Source organism: Amborella trichopoda, chromosome 12 (assembly GCF_054954075.1).
Source record: "Amborella trichopoda isolate Santa Cruz 75 chromosome 12, AtrichopodaSantaCruz75HAP2 v2.0, whole genome shotgun sequence".
Classification (NCBI taxonomy): Eukaryota; Viridiplantae; Streptophyta; class Magnoliopsida; order Amborellales; family Amborellaceae; genus Amborella; species Amborella trichopoda.
Window position 1 is genome coordinate 10,298,596 of NC_142347.1, and position 25,270 is coordinate 10,323,865.

Here is a 25,270-nt window from a genome sequence, read left to right on the forward strand (position 1 = left end):
GATTTACGTATGGAACGTAAATTTTTTCTTAAAGTACGAAATGGTCTATTTATTGGTGGAAATTACAAATAATCAACTCATTTTTTTTTTTTTTTTTTTTTCAAAATTTTCCATCTATTCGAGGACAACCTCAAATCGAATTTTTGTTTTTTCGTTAGTAGGGCACTACCCTAAAGTTTGAGGCATTGCCATACTAACGGAAAAACTAAAAAAAATAAAATAAATTTTGGACTCGGGATTCCATCCTCAGGCCGAAGGAAATTTTGGGAAAAAGAAGAAGAAGCAAATTGACCGACCTTCTTTGTAATTTCTGCTTGTAAATAGAGCATTTCGTATTTTTTTAAAAAATTTAGGGTAAATCACTTAAAAAAAATAGTAGTTTTTAAAATTAAAGACTTTTTTTTTTAAATCAGTTACTATGAATTTCATTAACCCATAACGATTACAACGAGGTCTACAAAGAAAAGAATGTACCCACTAACAAGTGCTGATGCACACCACCTTTTGCTAAAGCATTTGCTTCCATATAAACCTTCCTAAAACAGTGAGATAACTCAAAAGAACCACTACTTAAAATGAAAAATATTTTGTAAAAAAAGCTGCATAATCTCTTGGCCATTGAGATTCTTTATTATTTTTAAACCTTCTAAAAGAGCTCTTGCATCAGTTTCGTTCACTGTTGTTTGTCCACATGATCCCGAGTAGGTTAATTTATAATTACCTATATGATCTTTAATAATACCACCATAATCTGCTGGGTTTGGGTTTCTAATCTAGTTTTCATCAAAGTTGAGTTTTAAGTAATTTTCATGAAAAGGGATTCAAATAACATTTCGAATATGTCTGTCATTATTAAGCTTAGCAACTTCAAATTCCTAAAAAATATGTGACTTTGGAATAAATTTATAATCCTTATTGATTGAAAATCACTCAGCTGTTGGTGCTAAACTGTTGGAGTTCAAAACTTCAATCTCACCCTCTAAAAGTTAATCTATTTCTCTTTCTCCAAATATTCGGAATAGTGCTCACCAATATAGCGCTTCACAACATAATGCCAATTTTCGGCAACAAAGGCTCCTTTCATTGAGAGAGGATCAACTCGAGTATATTTACATTCCCGTATTAAAGTCCCGGGCGGAATTCGTGCGGCGTAAACGGGCGAGTGAGGAAGCTGCTCCTGCGGGAGGACCACATTTTTCTTGAAAATACGTCTTGAGCATTCCGGCGAGTTAAATATATCAATCCGGGTGTCCTTGTGGATATAAGAGACTTGTAGAGTGAGGCGTAAGCGACGAACTAATTCCATGGCGACTCTTTCTCTCATTTTTTCCACTGTTAATCTGCAACGCCATACTTTTTCTTATTATTCTACCTCTTCCTTTTGTTCTTATATACTCAAAGGGACAAGAGAGCTAGGGTTTGGTCGGAGACCTCAAATAGAGGTCAGATCTAATAGGGATAAAGAAATAGAGATTGGAAGTGAGGAATGGCTTGTAAAGGCGACCCCTTACCAGATTCTTGGGGTTAAAGAATCGTGCTCTCTGGAAGATCTCAGAGTTGCTTTTCGAGCTAGGGTTTGTGCCCTTTTCTCCTGTTATTGACTATATTCTTGATTGGTTTGTAGGATTAATGGAAATTAATATTTGGACCGAAGATATTTAGAAGGAATTAAAAAGTAGTCTATATTCCTGGACATTTTAACGTTGCGGTGAAAATTTTTGAGTTTTTTTATGTTCATTTTACCTTGTCAAAGGTTCAAATCTTGAATGTAATTTCTTTTTCCAAATTAAAAACCGATTTGTGGTTTAGTGATACAAATTTCAAACCACCCGAACTATAAGGTGGTTTGAAGGTTGAACTTTAAAATTGTTGGAAGGCCCAACCTTCAAATCGTTTACTGGTAATTTTTTAAAAGTAAATGGTCTACACCTCCTAACAGCTTCATGTTGCTCATTACAAAGTGCAGCTGGAGAGTGTAAGGTTTGTGGAACCCCTCGCTTGCGGAACTGGGAATCCCAAAGACCGGGATTCCACCCAAGATCTTGTATACAATTAGCTAAATGCGAAGTAGATTAATACAACTATAAATTGAGTGCAAGAATACAATAAACTTAAAAAGCACACCACAATAAGCCACGTTTTACATGGTTCACCCTATCAGGCTACCTCTGATAACTAGAAATCCATTGCCACAATGAAGATTACAGTTTTGGGTTAAAAGAGATATATCTCTCTCTAAACATCGATAAAAACCCCTCACCGATCTTCCTTTTTACCCACTGTCTCGATCGAGCAAAACCATCGATCAAAATCTTTTTTCCCATCGCAATTATGCTACAAGAAAGATAACTTTGAGAGCAACCAAGAAACTTTCTCTCTCTAGAAGTGGATACTAAATCAACCCAAAACTTCATGAGAATACCGCCTCTATATAAGAGTCTTTCCCATCGCAATACTGCTACAAGAAAAATTACTTTGAGAGCAATCGAGAAACTTTCTCTCTCTAGAAGTGGAAACTAAATCAACCCAAAACTTCATGGGAATACGCCTCTTTCTAAGAGGCCGTGTCTCTCTCTTGGAGATCCATTCCCATAACCCCCAAATGGATGACCCTCAAAAGGATGGGTATTATGTCTTTCTTGACTCTATTATATAAATATCACCTTTTTGTTTATCAAGAAAGTCCCTTTTGTTTTTTTTACAGTAATACCTCTAATCTTTTAGAGGAAAATATGGGTATGGTGATTTGGCTATCACCACACCCAACAGAGAGTTTGACTTTGACCTTTGAACAAACCACACAATTTGCTGTTTTGGGTGTTTAGATTTGTTCGAAGGTCCAACCCTCATATTGGTTTATAGTTAAAGAAAAAAGCATTACAAGATTTGAACCTTGCAATTGAGGTAAAATGGGACAACAAAAAGCTTGAAAATTGCTTTCTCAGAGTTCACTGAAAATATTCCTTTCATCGATATTCCCCTCTCTAGGGCTTCCTTCACTTGCTCCAACCATGCCTTTAATCCTATAATGACCAAAATTGATAGATTCCTTGTCTCCTAGTCTTGGGAATCTACTTTCACGGGGACCTTGTCCCGTGCCTTATCTAAGTCCACTTTTGACCATAAGCCTATCCTTTTGGACACCAATCCTATCGATCGCTCGATCAAACCTTTTAGATTCAAGCTCTTTTGGTTGGAAGAGCCCGCTTTCACCCACCTATTTAGATCCACTTGGCCCTCACTGTCCGTCACTTGTTGGGCGGTTTTAGACTCTCTAGGAAGCTGCAACTTTTGAAGGCCTCCATCAAGCAATGGAGCCGCTCTCTCCTCGCGAACTTCAGTGAACAAATCAATTCCTCTTTTGTCCTTATCCAGTCTATTGACTCTTTGGAAGAATCCTGACCGCTCACTCCTCAGGAAAGTGCACAGATGGCCTCAACCAAACATAACCTTTTCCACAATCTAAAGCATGAGGAAACCTATTGGTACCAGAGCTCCATACTCAAATGGCTCAAAGTGGGAGATAGATAGGTAGTCGATCCTTCTTCCAACCTGAAAATATTAATCGCATCTTCTTATGATGCTTTAAAAATCTATTCCCTTCACTAGGCAATCTCACCTTTCAGACTCTCCCACTGGCAGAGTCAGCTTGGTTAGAGAGACCTTGTCTCAAGACGAAATCAAGAAGGCGGTCTTCGAACTACCTAAAGACAAGGCCTCGGGGCCCGATGGCTTCCCCATCGTCATCTTTAAGCAATTTTGGGATCTTTTAGCCCCGGACCTTTTAGCCTTCTTTGTAGAGTTCTTCCATAGGGGTCGCCTAAACTCTGCTCTAAATTGAACCTTTTTAGCTTTAGTCCCTAAAATTGATGGAGCTCACAAGCTGAGAGACTTCATATCCATTAGTCTCGTTAACAACTTCTACATGATCGTCGCAAAGGTTTTAGTCTCCTGCCTCTAGGAGGTGCTTAATTCAATAGTTTCCCCAACCCAATCTTCTTTTGTTGCTAATAAACAAATCCTACATGGTGCTATCACGGCATGATGCCATTGACTCTAGATCTCTATTAGGCTAGAAGGGCCTCATTATCAGGCTAGATTGGGAAAAGGCTTATGAGTTATGATCGGGTGGATTGGGATCTTCTTGACCTTATCCAAATTCATATGGGCTTTGGAACTAGATGGACGAAATGGATTAAAGCATGCATTTGCAACCCCACTTTTTTCATTCTCCTCAATGGTTCCCTAGTCGGTTTCTTCCCTGCAATTAGGGGCCTGAGACAGGGAGACCCTCTATCGCCCTTCTTTTTCACCATTATTGGTGAACTATTCTCTAGAACCCTCACTCAACTCTTTGACATAGGAGTTCTCATGAGCTTTAGGACTTTCCTTGAATGGCAGGTCCTCTCCCACTTTCTCTACGTTGATGACACACTCATTTTCTTTGAGGCCTACCCTTCTCAGATTGATAGCATTTGGCTCGTCCTTAGGAGCTATGAACTCCTAATCGGTATGAAAGTTATTCTATATAAGACTAAAATGTTGGGCATTTTGGTGGAAAATGAAGATTTACAGCTTCTTGCCCAACATTTGGGATGTGCTATGGAAAGCCTTCCTTCTTCTGTCTTGGTCTTCCCCTTTGTTTAGGCAAGCCCTGAAAGCACCTCTAGGACAATCTTATTGAGAAGTTCAACCAGAAGTTTGTTGGCTGGAAGGGTAGGTATCTTTCTCTCGGAGGAAGAATTACCCTTATCAAATCCACACCATCAAACACCCTATGTACCACATGTTCCTCTTTCAAATCCCTGTTTCTGTTCTTCAGCATCTTGAGAAACATATGCGAGACTTTTTGTGTCAGGGTCTTCTGAAAGCAAAATTTCACCTGGTAGCCCGGGACAAAGTCTGTACCCCCAAAAAATATGGGGGATTTGGGTATCAAAAAACTTAGAACTATGAATCTTGCCTTCCTAGGCAAATAGTGGTGGAAATTTACTTTCCCTCCCACCCGCTCATGTGGAAACAGGTTATCCAAGTGAAGTACAGACTTGGAGAAGACAGGTGGCTGCCTAGATCTCCCTTCCATAGATCCACTACAGCCTGGAACTGCATCACTTCTAGCAAATTAGCTTTCCTTAACTGCATTAGGTTTTGATTAGGGAATGGTCAGATAATCAAATTTTGGATGGATAGTTAGATACGAGTCCAACCCCATAGGCATGCCTTCCCTTCTCTATTCCTCTTGGCCCAAAACCGGGCAGCGGTGGTTGCTGAATATGTTGGGGTTGGAGGTTCGGCCTTGGTTTGGACGCCCATTTTTAGGAGAAGCTCACAGACTAGGAGTCCCTTTCCATCTTCTCCTTATGCTAGCTCCTCTTTTCAGCCCACTCCAAAGTCAAGACTCTCATCTGGTCTCCAAACCCCACAAGGAGTCCCTTTCCACCTTCTCCTTATGCTAACTCCTCTTTTAAGCCCTCTCCAAAGAACCCCACAGGGATTTTCACAGTCTCCTCTTTCTACTCCTCCTTACTCCCTAATCTATCCCCTGCACCTCTTCCCAACAAATCTTGGTCCCTGCCAGTGCCCCAAAACATACAAGCCTACATATGGGTGCTTCTGCAAGGTAAAACCCTTACATTAGACCAACTTCAGTACAGGGGGACTCTACTCAATCGTTGCATCTTGTGTCTCCAAGATGAGGAGACAATCCCCCACCTTTTTATCCACTGTGAGATCTCTTATGGTGTCTCTTCATCTTTCCTTAAACTCTTTCGTCTTCATCTTTCCTTAAACTCTTTCGCCTCCATTAGGCCACTCCCCCTTCACTTGACAACCTCTTCAACACCTTCTTATCCCCTCCTTTTGCTAAAAATGGTAGAAAACTTCGGCAACTGTCCGTCGTCGCCCTCCTTTGGAGCATTTGGCTTGAGAGAAACTCCATAATCTTTAGGAGCACTTCCTTTGCAGCTCCATCCACATGTCATGTTCGAGCATATCAACTTCCTTTGCAGCTCCATCCACATGTCATGTTCGAGCATATCAACTTCCTTTGCAGCTCCATCCACGTGTCATGTTCGAGCATATTCCTCAAGAGGGCAATTCTGAAGCAGACAGGCTGGCTAAGGAAGGAGCACACCAAGCCAGAGCATAGCAAGCCACAGCTCCATCCCACAGGTAAACAAAGGTTTACACTGAGCTAGACCGCTGGGCTAAGAAGGGATCTTGCCAGGCCACAGGTGCACCCCCAGCTCCTTGAAACCACATACCCCTCAATCTGTTCCGTCTCCTCCTCTCCAAAAAAAATAAAAATAAAAACAAAAAATAAAGAAAAAAAAAGAGAAAAGAAAGGGAAAAAGTTTTAAAAAATAAATAAATATTATTACAATATCATTCTCTCTGTTTGCTGCTCTTCTTCCAAATCATTCCGTCACCCCCTTCTCTCTTTATTCTCTTTCTAACAACCCTCTCCTCTCTTCCCCTCCCCTTTCTTCACCGCACACATCTTCTGTACAATCCATCATCCTTTTCTCTGTCATTCTCCTCCTCTCTCTTAATATCTTTGGCCCCTTTAATCTCTCTTCTTCTTCATCCACTTTCACCCCTCGCCCGTTCCTTTCATTGGCATTCACATTCCCTCTTCCTTGTGCTGCTATGACGTTTCAGACCAAAGGGAACTGAAGACCAAACATACCTTGGCGACGACACCTTACTGAGCAACTATTTTTTATTGTAATGCTTTTCCTTTTCTTTCTTGAGTTATCACCTATTGTTGTACTTTCTTATGCTCTCGTTTTTTTCACGACCCTCAACTTCAATATTTTCTTCTCTCCTTCCCCTCAAATGTGTATATTGTTTCTCAAAAAAAAAGAAAATAGCTCGAAAATTTTGGCACCCAATATAAGAGGACCCAAAACATGGATTTAATTTTGTAAATTATTTTGGCTCCCTGCTTAAATTTTGTAAATTATTTTGGCTTCCTACATTAGTTTCCCTTAGATTAGTGATGATCAAATTTTGGTTGGTTTCTATACGTAAAAAGAATGAGTTTTATGAATTCAAACTATTAGAAATGGATGATAAATTAAAATATGGTTTAAGGATCTCCATGGTATCTTCAATTTCTTAGTGGTTAATGGAGAGAAGGACATCCATGGCATTGCCTGATTTGTTCATGGTAAAGAGAAAAGATAGGAAAATTCTATGTGATTTGGAATTTCGACTGGGAATAAGATTGTTTAGAGGGAATATTATCCGTAATGTGAAAGATTATTCCTTTTTGGATAGAATATCCTTGTTGGGCATTCCTATATAAAAGGGTTAACAGGGAGGAAAAAAAGATTCATCATGGAAGAAAAATTGTGAGTCACGTGCCTCTTAAAAAGAGCTTCTTTCTCTCTATTAAAATCTCCCTTTGCTCTCCTTTCTTAGCCCTAGGAAATAAACACTCATACTAATGATTCAAGAACTCTGTGGCTGTCCATCAAATGCTCGGAATTTGCTGCTATATATATTGTTCTTTTTGTTCTCATAATTAAAAGTCAACCTAAATTTACGGGCACTGAACACTCAACCTAGAGGAAGCACAAGAAAGGTAGAAGAGAATGGCAGAGATTGGCACCAATATCAAGAGGGTAATCAAATTAAAAAAGTATGTAATCTCTTTTCGATCCTTATGTTTTCTGCATTTTTGCTATGTTGGGACTTGGGATTCACCAGATGAATCTAACATTGATATCATAGTGCTTATGAACATAGTTATCAAGACAAAACTGAATTGGTGGTCCGACTAGTTGGATTGGCTGGTTTGGTCCAAGATAAAAACCAGGTTTGGTCGAAAACAGGTCAAGACTGATCTTTGACCAGTTTTGGCGGATCAACCAGTTTTAACCAGTTCCACCAGCTAGATGAAGTTAGGAAAATTTTTTAAATATGTTTTCATATTTTAAACGATTATGTCTATTTCTCTTTCCTTCTTTTAAAATTCAATTGAACTAGTTTGTCTAGTGGTTGGACCGGTTTTGATTGGGCCAAACCCCTTACTTGTTCGATAGCCGGTCTGATCCTGATAACATTACTTGTGAAAGAGGTTTGCCTCTTGGGTCGGATAGCCCATGTGGGTGGTATGCAAAAACATAAAAACCATAGTTTTTAAGGAGGTTTTCAGCTTATCTTTTAGTTTTTTTGGCAACCACTAGACCCCTAAGGGCCTGGCATGGACCTTTGGGGAGTCGAGCACACACATGCATGTTGGGCATGCACGGAATGGGTGCAAAACGAGCTCTGGGTGCTCGTAGATGCATCCTGAAATGTGTGGTCCCTTGGGTGCACCCATAAACCACAAAATGGCGGTGTTGATGCATTGGGTGCGCACCCACACTCTGGACCTTGTGGTCCATCATGGTGGGCCAGCATGTGTACTTAAGGGATAGTATTTTTCTCTTTGGTTGAGTGTGAGAACCTTGTTCTGGTAGTCCTATAGACTAATCCAAGGAGGACCGTAGTTTTCTAGTGACTTAAAAAGAAAATTATGTCAGCCACACATGTGGTGTGATAGGTGTGAGGTCAAGGTGATCTATAGGCTTTACATGAGGACTATGAATGATCTTGGCAGCTTCAATGTGTCTATTCCTTTCATGAAATACAAGTTTCTCAGAGATATGAATGACCACTTCATTGTCATTGTACAAAGTCATGGGAAGCTTAACATTAACACAGAAATCAGATAGATCATTTTTTGACCCACATTATTTCACATATATCATGAGCCATGTACCTGTATTCAGCGTCAGTACTTGATCTTGCCACCACATTTTGTTTCTTGCTATTCCAAGATACCAAATATCCTAAAACAAAGGTGCAATAGCCAGTTGTGATCCCCTGTCAGTTTGGCTTCCAATGGAATTTAGCATCAGTGTAAATAGCAACATCACAATGCTCTTGATTGGAGAATAATATCCCTCTCTATAGTTGTTGGAAACACCTGAGATTTTGAATCAACCATATTAAAATTGCAGAATCGCGGCTGGCTAGAAGATTCATGTTTTTCGAATCGTCATTCGTACAGGGGGAGTTGCGGTGATTCGTACTTTATAGGAATTGAGATTCGACCGAAATGGGATCGAGATCCCTACATATATGGAATTGAGATTCCTGCCTCTTTGGATTTGTTTCTAACCTATTCGGAATTGACGATATGAAATGAAGATTCCTTCATATATAAAAGCGAGATTTTGATATCTTTTGAATCGAGTTCTTGACGTATTTAGAATCATTATCCATACCAGTTTGGAATTGAGATTCATATCAGTTTGGAATCGAGTTTCAACCCACTTGGCAATTGAGATTTGTAACTCTATGGTTTTGAGTTTCAACCCCTTTAAGAGTCAAGATTTCTACATCAATGACATCTCACGCCTTAACAACTTAGAACCTCAGGAAGCAATCGTATTAGAGGTCTCTAAGACCTGAAGGGTTTTGTAGATATGAAGTCAATGTATGAACTACTGAGCTTCAGACACACTATCAGAAGGAAGGTCAATTAATAGATACTCGTAGTCCACTAGGGAAATTGTCTACAGAAGATATAAATATTATCCATGTATTCTTAAAATATGATTTTGATTTAATTATTATAATTTAAAATAGGATTTTGTTTGTGCCATGTTGTTGCCTATGTTGTAATCCAATTTGAACTTAAAACTCTTTAACCAATTATATTTTTTAAAAAAGGCACGGTTTGTATAGAGTCGAGGCTCAAAGCTCAAAACAATCAAATTAGATCCTACCTTCAAATAGTGTTGAGAAATGTGGTTTCAATAATAGCCTTAAAGTATATTTTCATCTTTATTTATAAAGTTTAAACATAAAAAATAGTGTAGATTGACAGATCTAGGAAAACTTGAAAATCTTGAAAATTGACGGTCCAAAAATGCGTTACAAAATACACTATTTCCAAAACTTGAAATCCTTTTTTTCTCATGTCCATGCATCTTGATGTCGAGATGATCAATTTGAGGATATTTGGGAATCAAAACAACCTCTTCTAGTGAAATTTTTTAGGTAGGCTCAAATTTGATTGTTTCGAGCCTCAGCTCCATATGAACTTTTCCCTTTAGAAAAAGGCATCCATTCCTAGAACTATTAGAAACGTGATCCGAGTTAGTCCTAGCACTATGAGAAATGTGATCCCAATTGAACCTAAATCTTTATTCCGATCACCTTTAAAAAATAGAAAGCCTTCATGATCTTGGACACCATGTTCTTTGAATTGTTATTTTTTTTGTTTTACTTACATTCAAGTTGTACGTAGTTCCTGCGGAAGAATTGCAAGTCTAAACATCAAGCACACACATGGATAGAGAGTGACAGCGACTTTTGACTATGGGAGCAGATATGAACTTTGGGAGACAATCGTCTCCAGTCTGGTTTGTAAATAACTCAAATCAAATTCTACAAATATTTGAATTAGTCTATTAAGTCACAAACTTGTGCACTTACAAATTAGTATTCGATTTCATGGCATTATGATTAAAAAAAAAAAACTAGATATTCTATGAGGGTGGAAGCAAGATTCAATGTTTGATTAGTTTGCTGTTTATTGCATCTACAAACCACAGTACTTGATGTTTAGGAATCTAGATTCAAAAACAATTGAATCGAGTATTGTTATATGTGCAATCCAAATGTAACAAATGTAAAACCGAGATTCAACAATTGCGGAATCAAGAATCAATAAATATTCGAAACAAGATTCAATAAGTTTAGGAATTGAGATTCTTAACTAAGGAATCGAGATTCCTAGCTTCATGGAAACACTTTCCGTGAAGATTAAGGTGAATGCGTTAAGTTGAAGGTGGCACAGACCATTTACTCCAATATCTATGCTAAGCATATGCAACGGGTGCTGGATGCTCATTTCTTTTTTACTAATGGGATTGTGGATTTGGGAGCATCAGAGCACGTGGTGAGGGAGGTAGATGGGTTGGTTCAACTTCCCCTGTTCTCGCAGCAGGCATAAGTGCTTGATGAGAAATAACACTAGGACGTGTTGGGCATAAGGTCTTTTGGATGATTGTTTTGTTTTGGTAGGACCATGTTGCTTTGATATGTGCTCTATGCTCCTTGGATGAGGAGCCCAATCTCAATGTCCAGACCCTCTTCAATAGGACTTCTAGTTTGATTTCTCAAAGGGATAGAGTTTAGAAAAACCATGTGTGAGTGCTTGCTTTAGTAGGGTTTCTTGTAGATGGATCATTTTGCTTTGGACTTCAAATGATTCTTGATGCACTTCATCTTCTTCCTGTTTTACTCTTCTATCCATGATGGTGTTTTTGTTTCTTCTTTATGGAATCCTGGAAAGGATCATATCAATAAAAGATGCCTAGAAGAGTTTTTGGGATCGTTAACCAAAGTGAACCTACCCCATGTCACAACATTGTTCAATGGAAATATTCGTTAAAAAACCCTTTATAAGTCACCGAGATTGAAAGAGCTATTAGATATCTTTCATCGAGACATATGTGGTCCTTTAATGTGAAGGCCTATGTCAAAACCCAATATGAATACTCACTCAATCAATAAGCATACTTAGTCTCACTTGAATCAGAGGCAACTTACTGCCAAAGGGTTTGATTTGGAGGTTGAGAACTAGTCACTGAAGAAAATTATGATTCTAAGAACTTGCAGAGGGTGTAAATATACATCTGAATTGTCTAGGACAGTTCTTTCAGTATCATGGGATTTGTCGGCAGGAAACGATATTCTACACTGTGCAGCAATATGGTATTTTAGAGAGAGATTCTTCCCTTACAGGACATTGGTGGGTCCATCATAGCAAAATCCAGTCTCTGTGTGAGCTCCTAGGACGGACTCTGCAGATTTTTGTGTGCATCTTGGATAGGGTGCCTTCATGATCTCTGTCCGAAACCCCCTCAAGAGCTACGAACCAGTAAGAAACCCCAAGCATATCATTTTGAGTCCTTGGGTGTTACTGGTTCTTGCCATCTCATCTGATAGTGGGGTAAATTAGAGGTTTTATATGGGTATAATCTTTGAATCTTAATATGCTGCTGCTCTATTTCACAAGTTTTGCAGTTTTAGTACCTTTTCTAATCATCTACTGTTTTGTACTGCAGGTTAAAGAATATCATCCAGATGTATGCAAACATGTCAGAAATTCACATGCCATAATGCTACGGGTTATTGAGGCGTATGGGGTACTATGTCAACTCTATTCGTCTCGACAAGTAAATGACAATTTTATTGAAAAAGATGTATAAATCAAATGGTACTCTAAAGAGTACATACAAGGATTCCATTCCAACTCTTAACAGCATAATATGCATCACTTAGTTGCTTGGTTTCAAAATTTTGAAGTTGCTGAAAAAATGCTCATTGTGGATTGTCATTATTGTTGTTATTTGACTGTGATTTATTAATCTTATATATGATTCTTGTTATTTGGGGTAGTTCCATTGTTTTGTCTGTCCATATCTAACTGATAGATTTACGTATTGAATGGGCAGGTTTTTTACTTAATTATGGTCCGTCTACTGTGCAGTCATGACCCATTTTCATCCATGTGGTGAAAAATACATCAAAGAACTTGTATCTAAGCTGGTAGTTACCTCCTTGCTTGTTTGTTGAGGTCAATAAATATCTCTACAGTGGCAACATGCACCTCTTTCACATAAATCTCCTCTCTCTCTCTCTTTCTCTCTCTCTCTCTCTATCTCTCTCCACCCACCCTTCTTTTCAATTATAACTTTCCATCTTGAACCCAAAGAAAAATTTTAGAATCCCTCTAGTCTGCCACTGTTAACACTAATGACTGTCCCCCTCATGTTCAAAGTCGTATTCCCCTTCCAAACCACACTCTACACCTCTCACACTCCTTGTGCTACCTCTTGTAATGATTCTCGATTGCATTTTGTCCACCCTTCTCACAATATCTGCACTCGTATCACTTTCTCTTTTCTTCCCATCACTACCTCTGATCATGCTGTTAACATGACGAGAATCGCGCTTGCCTGTAACAAAATCAAGGCAGAGATTCTACTCAGTAGATTGTTAGAGGTCTGCGCTATTTCTGTCGGGAGACCTTTGTAGGGATTTGATAGCTTAATATTTGTCTGTGAAGTTGGACCACAACTTGGTAGCGCGCGCCTGGCCCCTGTATTAGCACATGTCATGTGTCAAGTGAATCATTTTCGATCTGCAGATATAATCTTATTGTACTCTTTACTCTTTTTTTGGTGAAGTTATTTCTTGATACTTTCTAGTTTCATTCTATGTTTTGTACTCATTACTGTTTTGTCCTCTTTATTATATTAGCAGTTAGTTTAACTATTGAATTTCATTAGTGATTAATCTCATTCTAACATTAGAAAAGTACAAAAGCACTAGTTTATGTCTTGTATGCGTTTACATTGCGATGAAATTTTTGAGACCCATGTACCTGTATATTGTATGGATCTGCATGTAACATGTGGATTATCATATTTATAGGACCATATTAGTTCTGTGACAGATTTGAACCTCACCATATCCATTACTGTTGTATAAAGATTATGCTATTTTTCTTGTTTCAATCTATGTTTTTGTACTGTTTATATTGTTATTTTAGCATTTAGTTTATTTGAGTTAAATATTGAATTTCAAGGGATTAATATCATTCCTAGCACTAGAAAAGTAGGAAGCACAGGTTTAATACTGTACAACACAGTAATACTTGAAGTTTGGACGAAATTGTTCAGTCAAATGCCTGTAACACATGTGGGTAACTGTATTTGTATTATTTTGTTAGGGATCTAGACAATAGCAGTGATATTTGCTTGTGCATAGACACACAAACATTTATGTGGGTTGTTGTAAATTTTATCCCTTTCTGAAATAATATCATATTTTTGCATGCCCACATGCAAATGTGTGTGTGTATATTTGCGCATGTGTGTGTTTGTGTATGTGCATTTGCCAGTGTGTTTATTCACTAATATGCTTAATGAAAGATAGATCTTTCATTCTCAAATCTTATACATCATATTAGAGGAAAGGTTCCTTGGACTCCAATCACAATTGTGCTTGTTGACTTCAAGGGACAAGTGGACATCATGAGTTGATCGATAGAGTCGTTTATTCCATAAAAATATCATGCTAGTTTATTGGCATGCCTAGGAGTCTGATGATGCTGGACTCTAACTAAATATATTTGTATCTGTTGATGATGGCTATAACGGTAATAATTGCAAGACAAAAATGTATAATGAGTTGTACACTGTAAAAGTCCTTTTCTAATACTTATTTCTCTTTTATTTTAAGTTAATAGGACATATATGTTCTATTTCAGTTTGTATGGGCAGTTTTTCCCTTTCACTATTTTTTATTAATATAGAAGTGGGTGCGTGAGACCTAATTGGGACTCTCATGTCACTCTTTCTCCTCTCCCTCTTTCCTTTCATCTCCTTTCCCCTTCTCGCTTTCCTATATGCATATATATAAAGTGACTTTACATAGGATGAGTGTAGCTAAGATGATAATGTTGAGATAGATGAGAGTGGCATGACAAGAAAGGATAGACTTCGTAATGAATACATATGAGGGAACTTAGGGGTGGCTCCCATAGCCGATAAGATGAGGGAAAGTAGACTTAGGTGGGCTGGCCATGTGCAGTGTAGACCTAATACAATACCGTTAGGAAGGGCAATTTGGTTCAAGTAGAAAGCTCTAAAAGGGCAAAGGGAAGGTTCAAAAGGACATGGATGGAAGTAGTGAGAAGAGATATGGTGACTTACGGTTTGCTGAGAGTATGACTTTTGATAGAGTAGAATAGTAGAACAAGATTCGTATAACGAACTTCAAATAATCCCTAAATAATTAAGATAATAATCGGATGATGATGATGATGATGATAAAGTAAATTCCCATATAGGATGGGTCTTTAGATGAACATGCATTCAGCCCCGAACCAATGTCTAAAATTCCCTTTGACCTTAGGTACAAATGATCGAGGGGCTATCACATGTGACAAAAAAAAAAAAATGTTGGCCACATAACGAATACAAGTATTCCACGAAGGCCATAGCCATCCATGTTATGATGACTGAAGCACTAGGTGGCCCACTAAGGAGGCCACTCTTGGGCCTTGGGGGTTCATGTGTGGTCCCTTAGCCATTTGGACTCTTAAAATTCTCAAAAAATTAATTTTTGATCACAAGTAATAAATCCAAACTATTTTGGGTTCTTAGAAAACTCATCAAGGAGATCTAGGCACCTTGGGTTTGGAATCACTGAACTAGGACACTTCATTTGGCTCACCCTGGAACCCTCAACCATTTTCTTAAATTACCCATTGGGACCTATGACCTATAGTCTCTAGCAGGGGCTCATGATTGGCCCATCAAAACCGACTAGTAGGTTGTTGGATTTCGAGATTCAGTGTACTGCAGGACCCCCCCCCCCCGCCCCCCCCCAAGGACAAGTGCACTGAGCACCACTCATAAATTTTTTTTTTTTTCCCCGAGAAGGCCGGTTCCCATATAACACAGCTGTCATGCGCATGCTGCGGATGGGGTTGTATCGAGGGTTTGGTCCTTGCCCTCACGGGCCATCTCTTTTGTGTAGGATCACTGTGTTTTGTCTCTGATCAATGGCACACACCAACGTCAACTGAGGGATTATCCTTAAACACTCTCGACAACAATCTTGGCCATTGCCCACAACCCCGTAGTCAAGGGTTCCCATGACTCATAAATTTCTCTCCTAGTCCCTTGATGGCCTAGTTCCGGTGAATCACATGGGTAGGCGAGCCACCCAAATGTTCCCTTTCAGCACTGGAGCCAAGAAATCAATAAAGGTTATGTATTGCACAATTTTAAGGCTTTGAAAGGCCACACAATCCCAACATAATTGACATGTTACTTATTTCTTTTGAGTTCCATAGGGATAAAGAAGAAGGCCTCTAAAGCAGTGTTCAAAAAGATGGGTGCTGCTGCTTAGGCGGCTAGGCGCCAACCCAGGAACAAGGGCCCCCTTGCCCTGTCCCCATTCTCTCTTTTCTTTGTAAAAATATATGAAAGAAGAAAAACAAGAGAAAATATTAAAATATACAAAAAATAAAAATAAAAGCAATAACATGTAAAAATATCAAAAAAGGAAACGAAAAATAGCATAATATCAAAACATCACATGTTAATACCCCCAAAAAAAAAAAAAAAACTGTAATTCAAAGTTTGTATTGCGCTGACTTTTTCAAAACGAATTCATTATAGATTCAAACCGCGAAATATTCATAAAACATTTCAAGCTTTCAACTACAAACATGTAAAAATATCATAAAAGAAAAAAAGAAATACAAGAATATCAAATGAAATCATAGTACATTATACCAAAAAAATACAAAACCTAATTAAAATATTGTAATGCACTAACCTTTTAAAAATGAAATTGATATCGGCCCAAACCGGTGATCCTTGGTCGCCAAAAGTCCTCTTATGCGACCACTCCAAGCTCGAAAAGCTATGTCGAGGTATTCCTTTTGTTTTCACAAGAAATCGAAAACAATGAAATATTTTTTATCTTGCCAAAAATCTCAAATCCCAAGTTTTTTGAGAGTTTTTCTATCTATAGTCTGCACAAGGGGTTTTGGGAGACTAGATTGTCCCCCAAACCCTTTTCCCCCCTTTTAGAAGGGGGGGAAGGGGGGGGTGGGGCGAATCTCGAAAATGCCCCCGGCTGATGCCATTTTTTTGCCCTTGGCTTCCCTTTCACGGGAGCGCCACCTAGGCACCCATCTTAGGCCAAGCGCTTAGACGCATGGCCCCTAGGTGGCCCACCTTGGTGCTGCTTAGTCATTTTCGCCTTCCGACAGCCTACGTGGCCGCTTAGGCTGCCGAATTTTCAAATTATACTCTAAAGTAATAAGAGAAGTGCATTTTTTTTATGTGATTGTATACAATGAGACCATTTATCTTTAGTACAGGGAGGTCACAATTACTTACAACCATCTGATGTGAAATCTGATAGCTTGTGTTTGTCACAAAGTTCGAGAAATTTTTTTTTGAACTTTGAGCTTGGTCAATTAAATAAATGCAGCCACCCAATTTCACATCCAATGGTCAAGATTAATTGTGACCACCTTGTACAAAAGGTAAATGGTCTCATCATATACTTTCCCTTTTTTTATTGATAACTGCAAATTCGAATACCTTGAATGAAATCTGCCCTATTTTGGTTTTGGGACCTGACAAACATAAGTGGGTAATACAAGTGTAAATTATGTACACTTCCATACAAAAATTTTAAATTTGGACTTGGGCAGAAATGGGACAGGGCTCAAGATTGACTCAGGGGGACTTAACTCAAGTCTCAACAAGATTTAGCCAAATCTATTAAAAATAGCACTGCAACCTCGGGAACCAGTGAAACTAAACCAATTTTCTAGGTTTCCCATGGGGCCAGTCACCCTGCTGGCTCTGAATATGTTGGTTGAGTTTGGGTCAGACTCGTCGAGTTTTGCTTCATTGCTTGCATGCACACACTCATTATGGGAGTACTCTTATATGCAATATTGTACAAGCTGTGCAAATAGATGCATTAATGGCTGTGATAATTATGTCTATCTACATAGTGTGAACCATGTATCTCTAACTTATGTTTCCTGAGAATGTCGCTGTAGGTCACTGTTAGTTACATGACATCTTTAACACACATTTGTTATAAATGCAGCAATTGTCTGAGCAATATAATTGGCCTGAAATCTTTGAAAGGTGAGTTTGGAGTTTTTTTACTAGCTGTATACTTATATATTTACTTTCAAAGGGAAACTGTACAAATTCACGTGTTTCTTATCTTCTTTGGCTGCTTCAACATTACTTTGAGTTATACTTGATTGAACTTCTGTTTGTATCATATTCAGAACCTCCGGAGTACACAATACACCACAATATTATTCTCCAGATACATGAAAGAGAGGAGAGAAGGACAAGAGGTTAGAGGGAATGACGGAAGCTGTCTGGGCTGACGTCATTTGATAGTATCATGATGATGTAGTATTTCAAATTTAAAGGAAATAAAGGGTTAAGAAACAGCAGGTTAAGGGTGTGTATATGTCCATCTCACCTCGTGGTTGGATGATTTGAGATTGGATGGACAAGATTGGGCTAATCTCATCACACCAAAGATTTACACGAATCAATGGTTGATATTGCCTCCTATAATTATGTGCACGACAAGGTTCCAAGGGCGATGTGTTCCCTCCACCATTTTCTCTATAATAAGGAGGTAACAGCAACTCAATTTTGACTTTGATAATTCACTCTCTTACTAGAATTGAGTCTATGCCCCATCTTCCCTTCTCTCTCTAGGTTCCCCGCTCCTAATACTTCTCTCTCTAGGCTTCATCAAATCAGCTAGGTTAAACCCTAAGAACAACCAGGATTTCTACCACGCCAAGGCTGCATTGCGCAAGTTTAAGCCCTGGCTTAACCTAGTTCAAGCCTAAGGAACTCCATGCACACATTTGCAGGCATTCGATCTCATTTTGCAGCAATCAAGAAGAACTTTTCTTCTTGCTTCTTTGCAATTTTTATCTTAGGTTTCATCCCTAGTTTTTGATTTGACAATCGGTAGAATTTGTGTTCAATTTGACTTATGTTCATGAAGATCTAGCCTCATATGTCCAAATTTCACTATTGATTTTTTAGCCTGCTGAATTAGTCCCAATTCGATTCCATTAGCCCTCATTTAGATCACTATTTGGATGTATTTTCATCATGTTTTGATGCAGCCTTGCTGGTGTTAGAGGATAGGATCATCATGTGCAAAAACCATGGTGGAATTGGATCAATGCATTTGAGTATATGTTGCTGATTTTGATTCCTAAAATTTCGGCAATATATTGTGATGATTTGACCTTGATATCGCTTTCATTTTGCGGCAATTAGATCATATGATGCGTGAGTCTGTAGATGAATGATCATTGATTTGGAATGCGTCTTGCTCATCTAAGAGGTTCGAGTTGGTCATATATATGCTGCTGTATATGCACGATCTTCATGCATCATGTTCATAATTTTTGTGATCTCCAAACTCATTCATATAGGATCTTGATTTCATGGTTTTTTCCATCATTTTGCTGTTATCTTCCATATGATCAGTGAGTTCAATTGAAGATTATGAGTGTCCTCAAAATGTTTGATTATAGGCATCATATAGCTAAGGCTATGTGGCTGATTTTTCATCTATCTGTGTGCTAAGTCTTGTGGTAGATTTCATGCTATAGCCTTGGTCAATTGTTCAAGCAGAGTGACGAGTGGAAACGACTTTCAAAACACATGAAGGCTTGTTCGAGTGGCTAGTCTTGCCATTTGTTCTCTCCATTGTGCCAAGTACCTTCATACTGGTAAGGAACCAAGTGTTTCAACCCTTCATTGGTAAAATTTGTGGTCATTTATTTTGGTGACATCCTTGTTTATAGGTGAAACCAAAAAGAGCATGTCGATCATTTAAGGCAGGTCTAACTACACTATGTATTATCCTAAAAAAGTCTGCTTTTATGGCAGAATGTCTAGTCTTCCCAGAATTTGTTGTGACCTCGTTAGGTATTCGAGTAGATGAAAACAAAATTAAGATGATCCAAGATTTGTCCGACATCCCAAAGCATCTATGAGGTGTGGAATCTCTAATTTATGTTTCTGGGTCCGGGTTCGATATTTTCGGGTCCGGTTGGGTCCAAGTCAGGGTTCAGTTCTGGCCGGATGCAGACCTGACCTGACCCGTTGCACCCCTAGCAAGGTGAAGGCCAAAGGGGAATCTTTGATGGAAATAGTGAGAAGAGGTATAGTGACTTATGGGCTGACGAAGGGTATGGCTTTGATAGAGAAGAGTGGCAGAACAAGATTCGTGTAGCCGATCCCAAATAGTTGGGTTAAGCCTTGGATGATGATGATAAGATTTTCCCCTATAGGTATCTGCTGCTAGGGTATTAAGAATATATTGATTTGCCCCTGCTGCTACCTGCTGCTAGGAACTTAAGATTATATGAACTCTACCCATGCAGACAACTGCTGCAAGGGATTTAAGAACGTTAGTTCTGCCTTTTGTGGTTTTCTGTTGGTAGAACTTTACATATCAAAATTGTCCCTATGGCTGCTTGCTGTCACGGACTTCTTACAGGGGCATTATTTCATGGGATCTATGTAGATAGGAGTAATGGATTATAGCTTTAGTCTCTTTACCAATGCCCACTTACTAGGGCTTCATTTCATGGGATCTTATGGATAAGAGTATTTGATTATATCTATAGGAAGACCTTTGATAAAACTACGATATATACTTGAGCTGTTTCGGGATGAAAATATTTGTAAGATAAGGATCTCAAGGTTTCTTTTTCTTTTTAAATGGAGTTTAGGGGCTTTGTGGACTAAAATGACGAGCCATTTTGGCATGAGATGTACATGTTGCATGGGCCTGGTATATTATGTATGAGATGTGTGGCTGATAAATCCACAAGGTACGTGTATTCTCATATCTTGTTTTTATTCTGATTTTTTATACCAAATATATCCTTATCTGAAATGCAAATCTAACTAAACAATAAACCACTTGCTTAAGCAGAGAATCTAAGGCAATTAATTTTATTTCCTTGAAAAGCCCTTTTAAAAGCTGCTTTCAAAAACCTCAGAAGATTGTGCTAGCACTAAAAGTAGATCCTTCTACACGGTGCTCCATGACTACCCTTTGATCATTTCTGAACCTTATGCCATGACCCACATGTACTTCCGTGCAAGTGTCTCATGCTTGGCTTATCAAAGCTGGCCAAAGGTGCAGAGGTGCTACAATTCCATAGACTACAAGTGCTCTCCCCCAAGGACAAGTTTTGGGTCTAGTGCACAGACCAAAAATATTTGTATAAGAGTTCTGATGTTCCTTCCGTGTATGAGAGGGTCTCTCTTGGTCATAGACATGGTAACAATCACATAAATCCAAAGCTTTCCAAGATCTCACAAATCTGAGGGAAATAGTAGCACTCGTGCTTTGCAGAATTTCCATTGCCGAGGTTTTTAGGCACTTGTCACAAATCCCCCTATACATTCTACACCGCAGGAACCTCTTTCATCTCTTGACCAGCTAAACAATATCCACCTGGGCTGCCGCGCACCTCGACAATGTACACGTGGATCCTCTTTGGCCATGCTTATCATGGGACCCAACAGCCCCATGTGCGGGTTCACTCATCTAGCATAGCCTAGTTGCAAACCAAGGGAAGAGTGATGGAGCCCACTGTCCAATATAGAGCCCAGCTCCCTACTCATGCCCTGCTCTAGGTATGCAAGTAGAGCACAGTCCCATTCACACTGAGAGTAATCCATAAACATAAAGCATGAAGACACATATATGAGGCAAACGCAATAGAGCTTTTGTTAAAAAAACAATTATATACAGGCATTTAAACACCATAAAGCCATCAGAAGAATTTTCAAAGGTGCACTGCTTTTTGTGAGACACGTCTAAATCAGTTCACATGTTCCTTTTTTCTATGTTTTATTAGATATATAATTTATTTTGCATTTTGCTTTTATCAATGCCTCATCTTGGTTGAAGTGTAACTAGGCATAAAATTAATTTTTTTTATTGTTGTGCTTGAGCTGCATGTATTTCTAATTACAAATTCATCTGTGGTCATTGTAGGGAGTCTTTTGATCCTTTTGAAAAACCTGAGTGCGAGGCATTGGATTTATTTGTCAATGGAACTCTGTGTATTGGTAAAGGTATTCATACTTAATCCAACTATGTCCCATAAAGCACTTCTAGCTGCTGTCAAATTATATAAAATCCTCAATTCCGCTATAAATTCCAAATCATGTGCCCTTTTTATCTCCTTTGCATGTAGTTATTTCCTTCCAAATGCACAACCATCTTAAACTTGTGTGTTCTTCCTCAGTCTTTGAACAGTTTGACTTGTTCAATGATGTGTGGCGAAATGGATTCCCATATTTAGTGTGTGCTATATTTGTAACCTCCTCATGTTTTGTTTTCATAAAATTGGTGCACTTAAATTTACTTTACCAAGTGTTGAAGTATTTGGGTGATATTAATGAGTTGGATTAATTCTGGTTCTTAGGGTTCAAGGCCATAGTTCAACCGGAAGGTTCTTGATGTTACGGGTTGGAACTCAGCAAGTCCATCAAAGAAAAAATATAATGCTTCCATTGTCTATAAACTGTTGCTGGCCTCTGTACATTGGGGCTGTAAAGGTTTATTTATAAACTTTATTATAGCAAATAAAAAGAACAAGTGTCCCAACATTGGGATGCTGTTATCAAATAATTACACTTCCAACCCACATATGATAGTGATAGAGAACAAAGAAACACATTCCCAGGAATATGGGAACAGGTTTCTAGGAAACATAATATCCCTGAAATTCTGTGGATCGGGTTTCTATAGTGGAAGCCCAGTGCTTGTGAAGTGTTCGTGCAGCTTGTTTATTTGTTAAAACTTTTGACTTTCTGGAATTTAGACACTATTCTTGTAATGTGTAACTTCTGCCGTTGTTCTGTCTGAAATGGATAAAGTTCATGTGGCTTGCATCTTTTGCTTTGTTAACAATTAGCTTCAGTACATTTATACATGTGAAGCTTTGATATGTTTATTAAACTGCACACTGATTAGCGTAAATACAAGTTTGTTGCTAATTTTCCATTTTTGAAGGATGCCCATATTCATGTGTTAGAAGGGCACCTCATGCCTTTGCATTTGCTCCCGCAACTGGTACTGCACGTGCGACCTTACAAGGTAAGATTATACTTCCTACCTACCTATCTTTCACTTCTGTTTCTTCAAAATTCTGTAGGTTAGTTTGCATCTTTAAGTTCCTACTGAATGTTGTATAATGTGCAAGCAAAGTCTAAAAGATACGAAGTCAAGTCATGTTGTTTGTTAGTAACTTGGCTGAGTATCTTGAGCATTGGATAATTCTCGGCAGTCAGCTCAAGACTGTCCTGAGTTCCTAACTGAGTCCATCTTTATAAACTGTTCAGGTATCCATAATTCCATAGTGTACCGATTTGTAGGTTTTGAATAAGTGAGGGTATGTTCTTTGGATGCTTTGAAATGATTGTTATGGTAATATTTGGTCACATCCATGTGACGTATGAATTGCTGAAGAGCCAAACTTCTTGGCCAATTTTCATTTCTCATGCCCTTTTTAGCCTGCTATCCCTTGATATTTTGAGTAAGGGATACTTTCTTTCTTCATATTGAGGAAGAAAGGAACAGTAAAAAAACTTCAATATGTGTGAGGAGAGTGTTGACAGAAGGTTAGCATATGGAAATGAAGGAGTGCTGCTATTATGGTAATTTTAGTTAGATGTGTTGGACTCAGGTGTGTACAAGCTAGAGGGGCAAAATGAAACCATGTGTCACATACCATCTCTTTGACTTATCTGGAGTTTTATGCACATATTAATGGACGAAACAAATAGGTCAACCTCTGTAATGCGTGCATGTGCGTGTGTGTGTAATTAAACCACTCCTTGGAAAAATTGTATTATGGGGAAAAAAAAAAAACAACTAAAACTTGCACCCTAGGAAAGGTCCAAAGTAAAGGTTAGTCGTAAGTAAAGGCTAGTTATAGCACCTTTATATCATGTGACATCTTGATCAATGTATAGCCTTAAGTAAAGGCTAGTCATAGCACCCCACCCTTATATCATGTGAATATTTAAGGAAAATAATATAATTGTCGAACATATGGACATCTTGATCAATGTATAACCTTAAGTAAAGGCTAGTCATATCACCCGTATATCATGTGAAGATTTAAGGAGCCCACTGTTCATAAATGAGAATCGTGATCATTCATTTATCTTGTACTCGACATGGTATGTAGCCGTAGAAAAACCGACACTAATGAGCTAGGGTTATGTTCTCTTGGAGAAACAAACAGCAGGTAAAACCAGCATAAGAAGGTACCAACACCAGAAAGAATCAATCAGTGATATTCAGTCCATTGGGAGCCAAAAAGAGAGTTGAGGGGACTGGGAGCTTGGTGAATCTAGTTGAGCAAATGATTTTGGGGAGAAGGCGGTGCAGAAGGTTCAGGAATCGCAAATGACTTCTATGCTGTAGACATCTGGTGTCTCTTTTCTAATGTATCTTTCAATGGCATGAAGGAGACTTTTGTAACCCGATGTGGTGGAATCTCAATTGAACAGTAATTGACTATTTCCACCCAAAGTCCGACACTGATCATGATTGCACAAGAGCTGTTTGGGCTGAACCGCCATGTTTAGAAAGTTCACTTCGAAGAGTGAAAGTGTAATGTGGAATCTGAGTACAGACGATGACAACTCACGTTTTGCGATAATGCGATCAGGATATTAATGAGATAGTTTGATGATACTTTCAGTCATAATTATAATAAAAATATTAACGGAATTGCATCGAAATTCACTTTTTATGAGCTTGTGCTACTGTTAACGTTGGTTATTATTTCAGCTGATCTGTCTGAAGCTTTTAATGTCGAATATTATATCAGCTTTAATTTGTATGTTTTATTATGTCTGATTGCCACAATAGACTGCTTGTCCTCTAGAATAAGAATTTCACCTCATATCATGAATGTTTGCAGCGCATGGTGATGATTACCAGGTCCAACTTGCTGTTGGGCAATGCCCTAGAAATTGCATTCACTATGTTACACCTTCTCAAAGAATTATCCTAGAGGAGCTACTGGAAAGGTGTATATGTCTTTATATGAAATTTAGATAGAAGTTCATAAATCTTGCGTTGTAAAACTTAGAATGTTGTTTCCCCTATTCCTGATCTCTGTTTTCCTCATTCATGACATTGCAGTATCTTAACCTCTCCTCTTTTTCCGCCTGAAGCTACCATATTGGATTCTCTCATTGCCCGTGCAAACTTTGAGAATAACAGGTACTCCAAGCCTAAAAGGAAGCCCAAGGGATCAACACAATACGTGGACTACTATTGATTTCTTCTCACTCTGAATAGCCTTCTACCAAATGCAGAAAGCACAAGTTATAGAGTTTGGATGTGTTAGTCAGGAAATATCTTCCTGCACAGCTGGTGTTAAGTTTTACCATTATAGTCTAAACGGGGTCTTATCTCCTATTTTTTTCATTCTCTTGTATCAATTGAAATTTTTCAAGGATATTTAGTTATGGGTGCGGTTTGTATAGAGCCTAGGCTCTAAACAATCAAATTAGAGCCAACCTTAAAGTAGTATCGAGAAATGTGGTTTTAATACTAAAAA

The 25,270-nt window shown here is 38.5% G+C and overlaps 1 protein-coding gene across 10 annotated transcripts; it reads left to right on the forward strand.

Moving 5' to 3' along the window:
* Positions 1-928: 928 nt before the first annotated feature.
* On the forward strand, positions 929-25,270 carry LOC18431791 (Chaperone DnaJ-domain superfamily protein). 10 transcript variants are annotated; one of them, XM_020665719.2, is made up of 7 exons: positions 929-1,574; positions 12,132-12,242; positions 17,719-17,759; positions 21,682-21,761; positions 22,705-22,788; positions 24,626-24,734; positions 24,850-25,270. In XM_020665719.2, the coding sequence occupies exons 1-7, from the start codon at positions 1,305-1,307 to the stop codon at positions 24,986-24,988; spliced, it is 834 nt and encodes a 277-aa protein (XP_020521378.1). In that variant the 5' UTR covers positions 929-1,304; the 3' UTR covers positions 24,989-25,270. The 10 variants fall into 10 exon arrangements, with proteins under 10 accessions (XP_020521378.1, XP_011622434.1, XP_088709002.1 ...); XM_011624132.3 differs by having other exon boundaries at positions 12,132-12,212; XM_088852870.1 differs by having other exon boundaries at positions 1,064-1,284.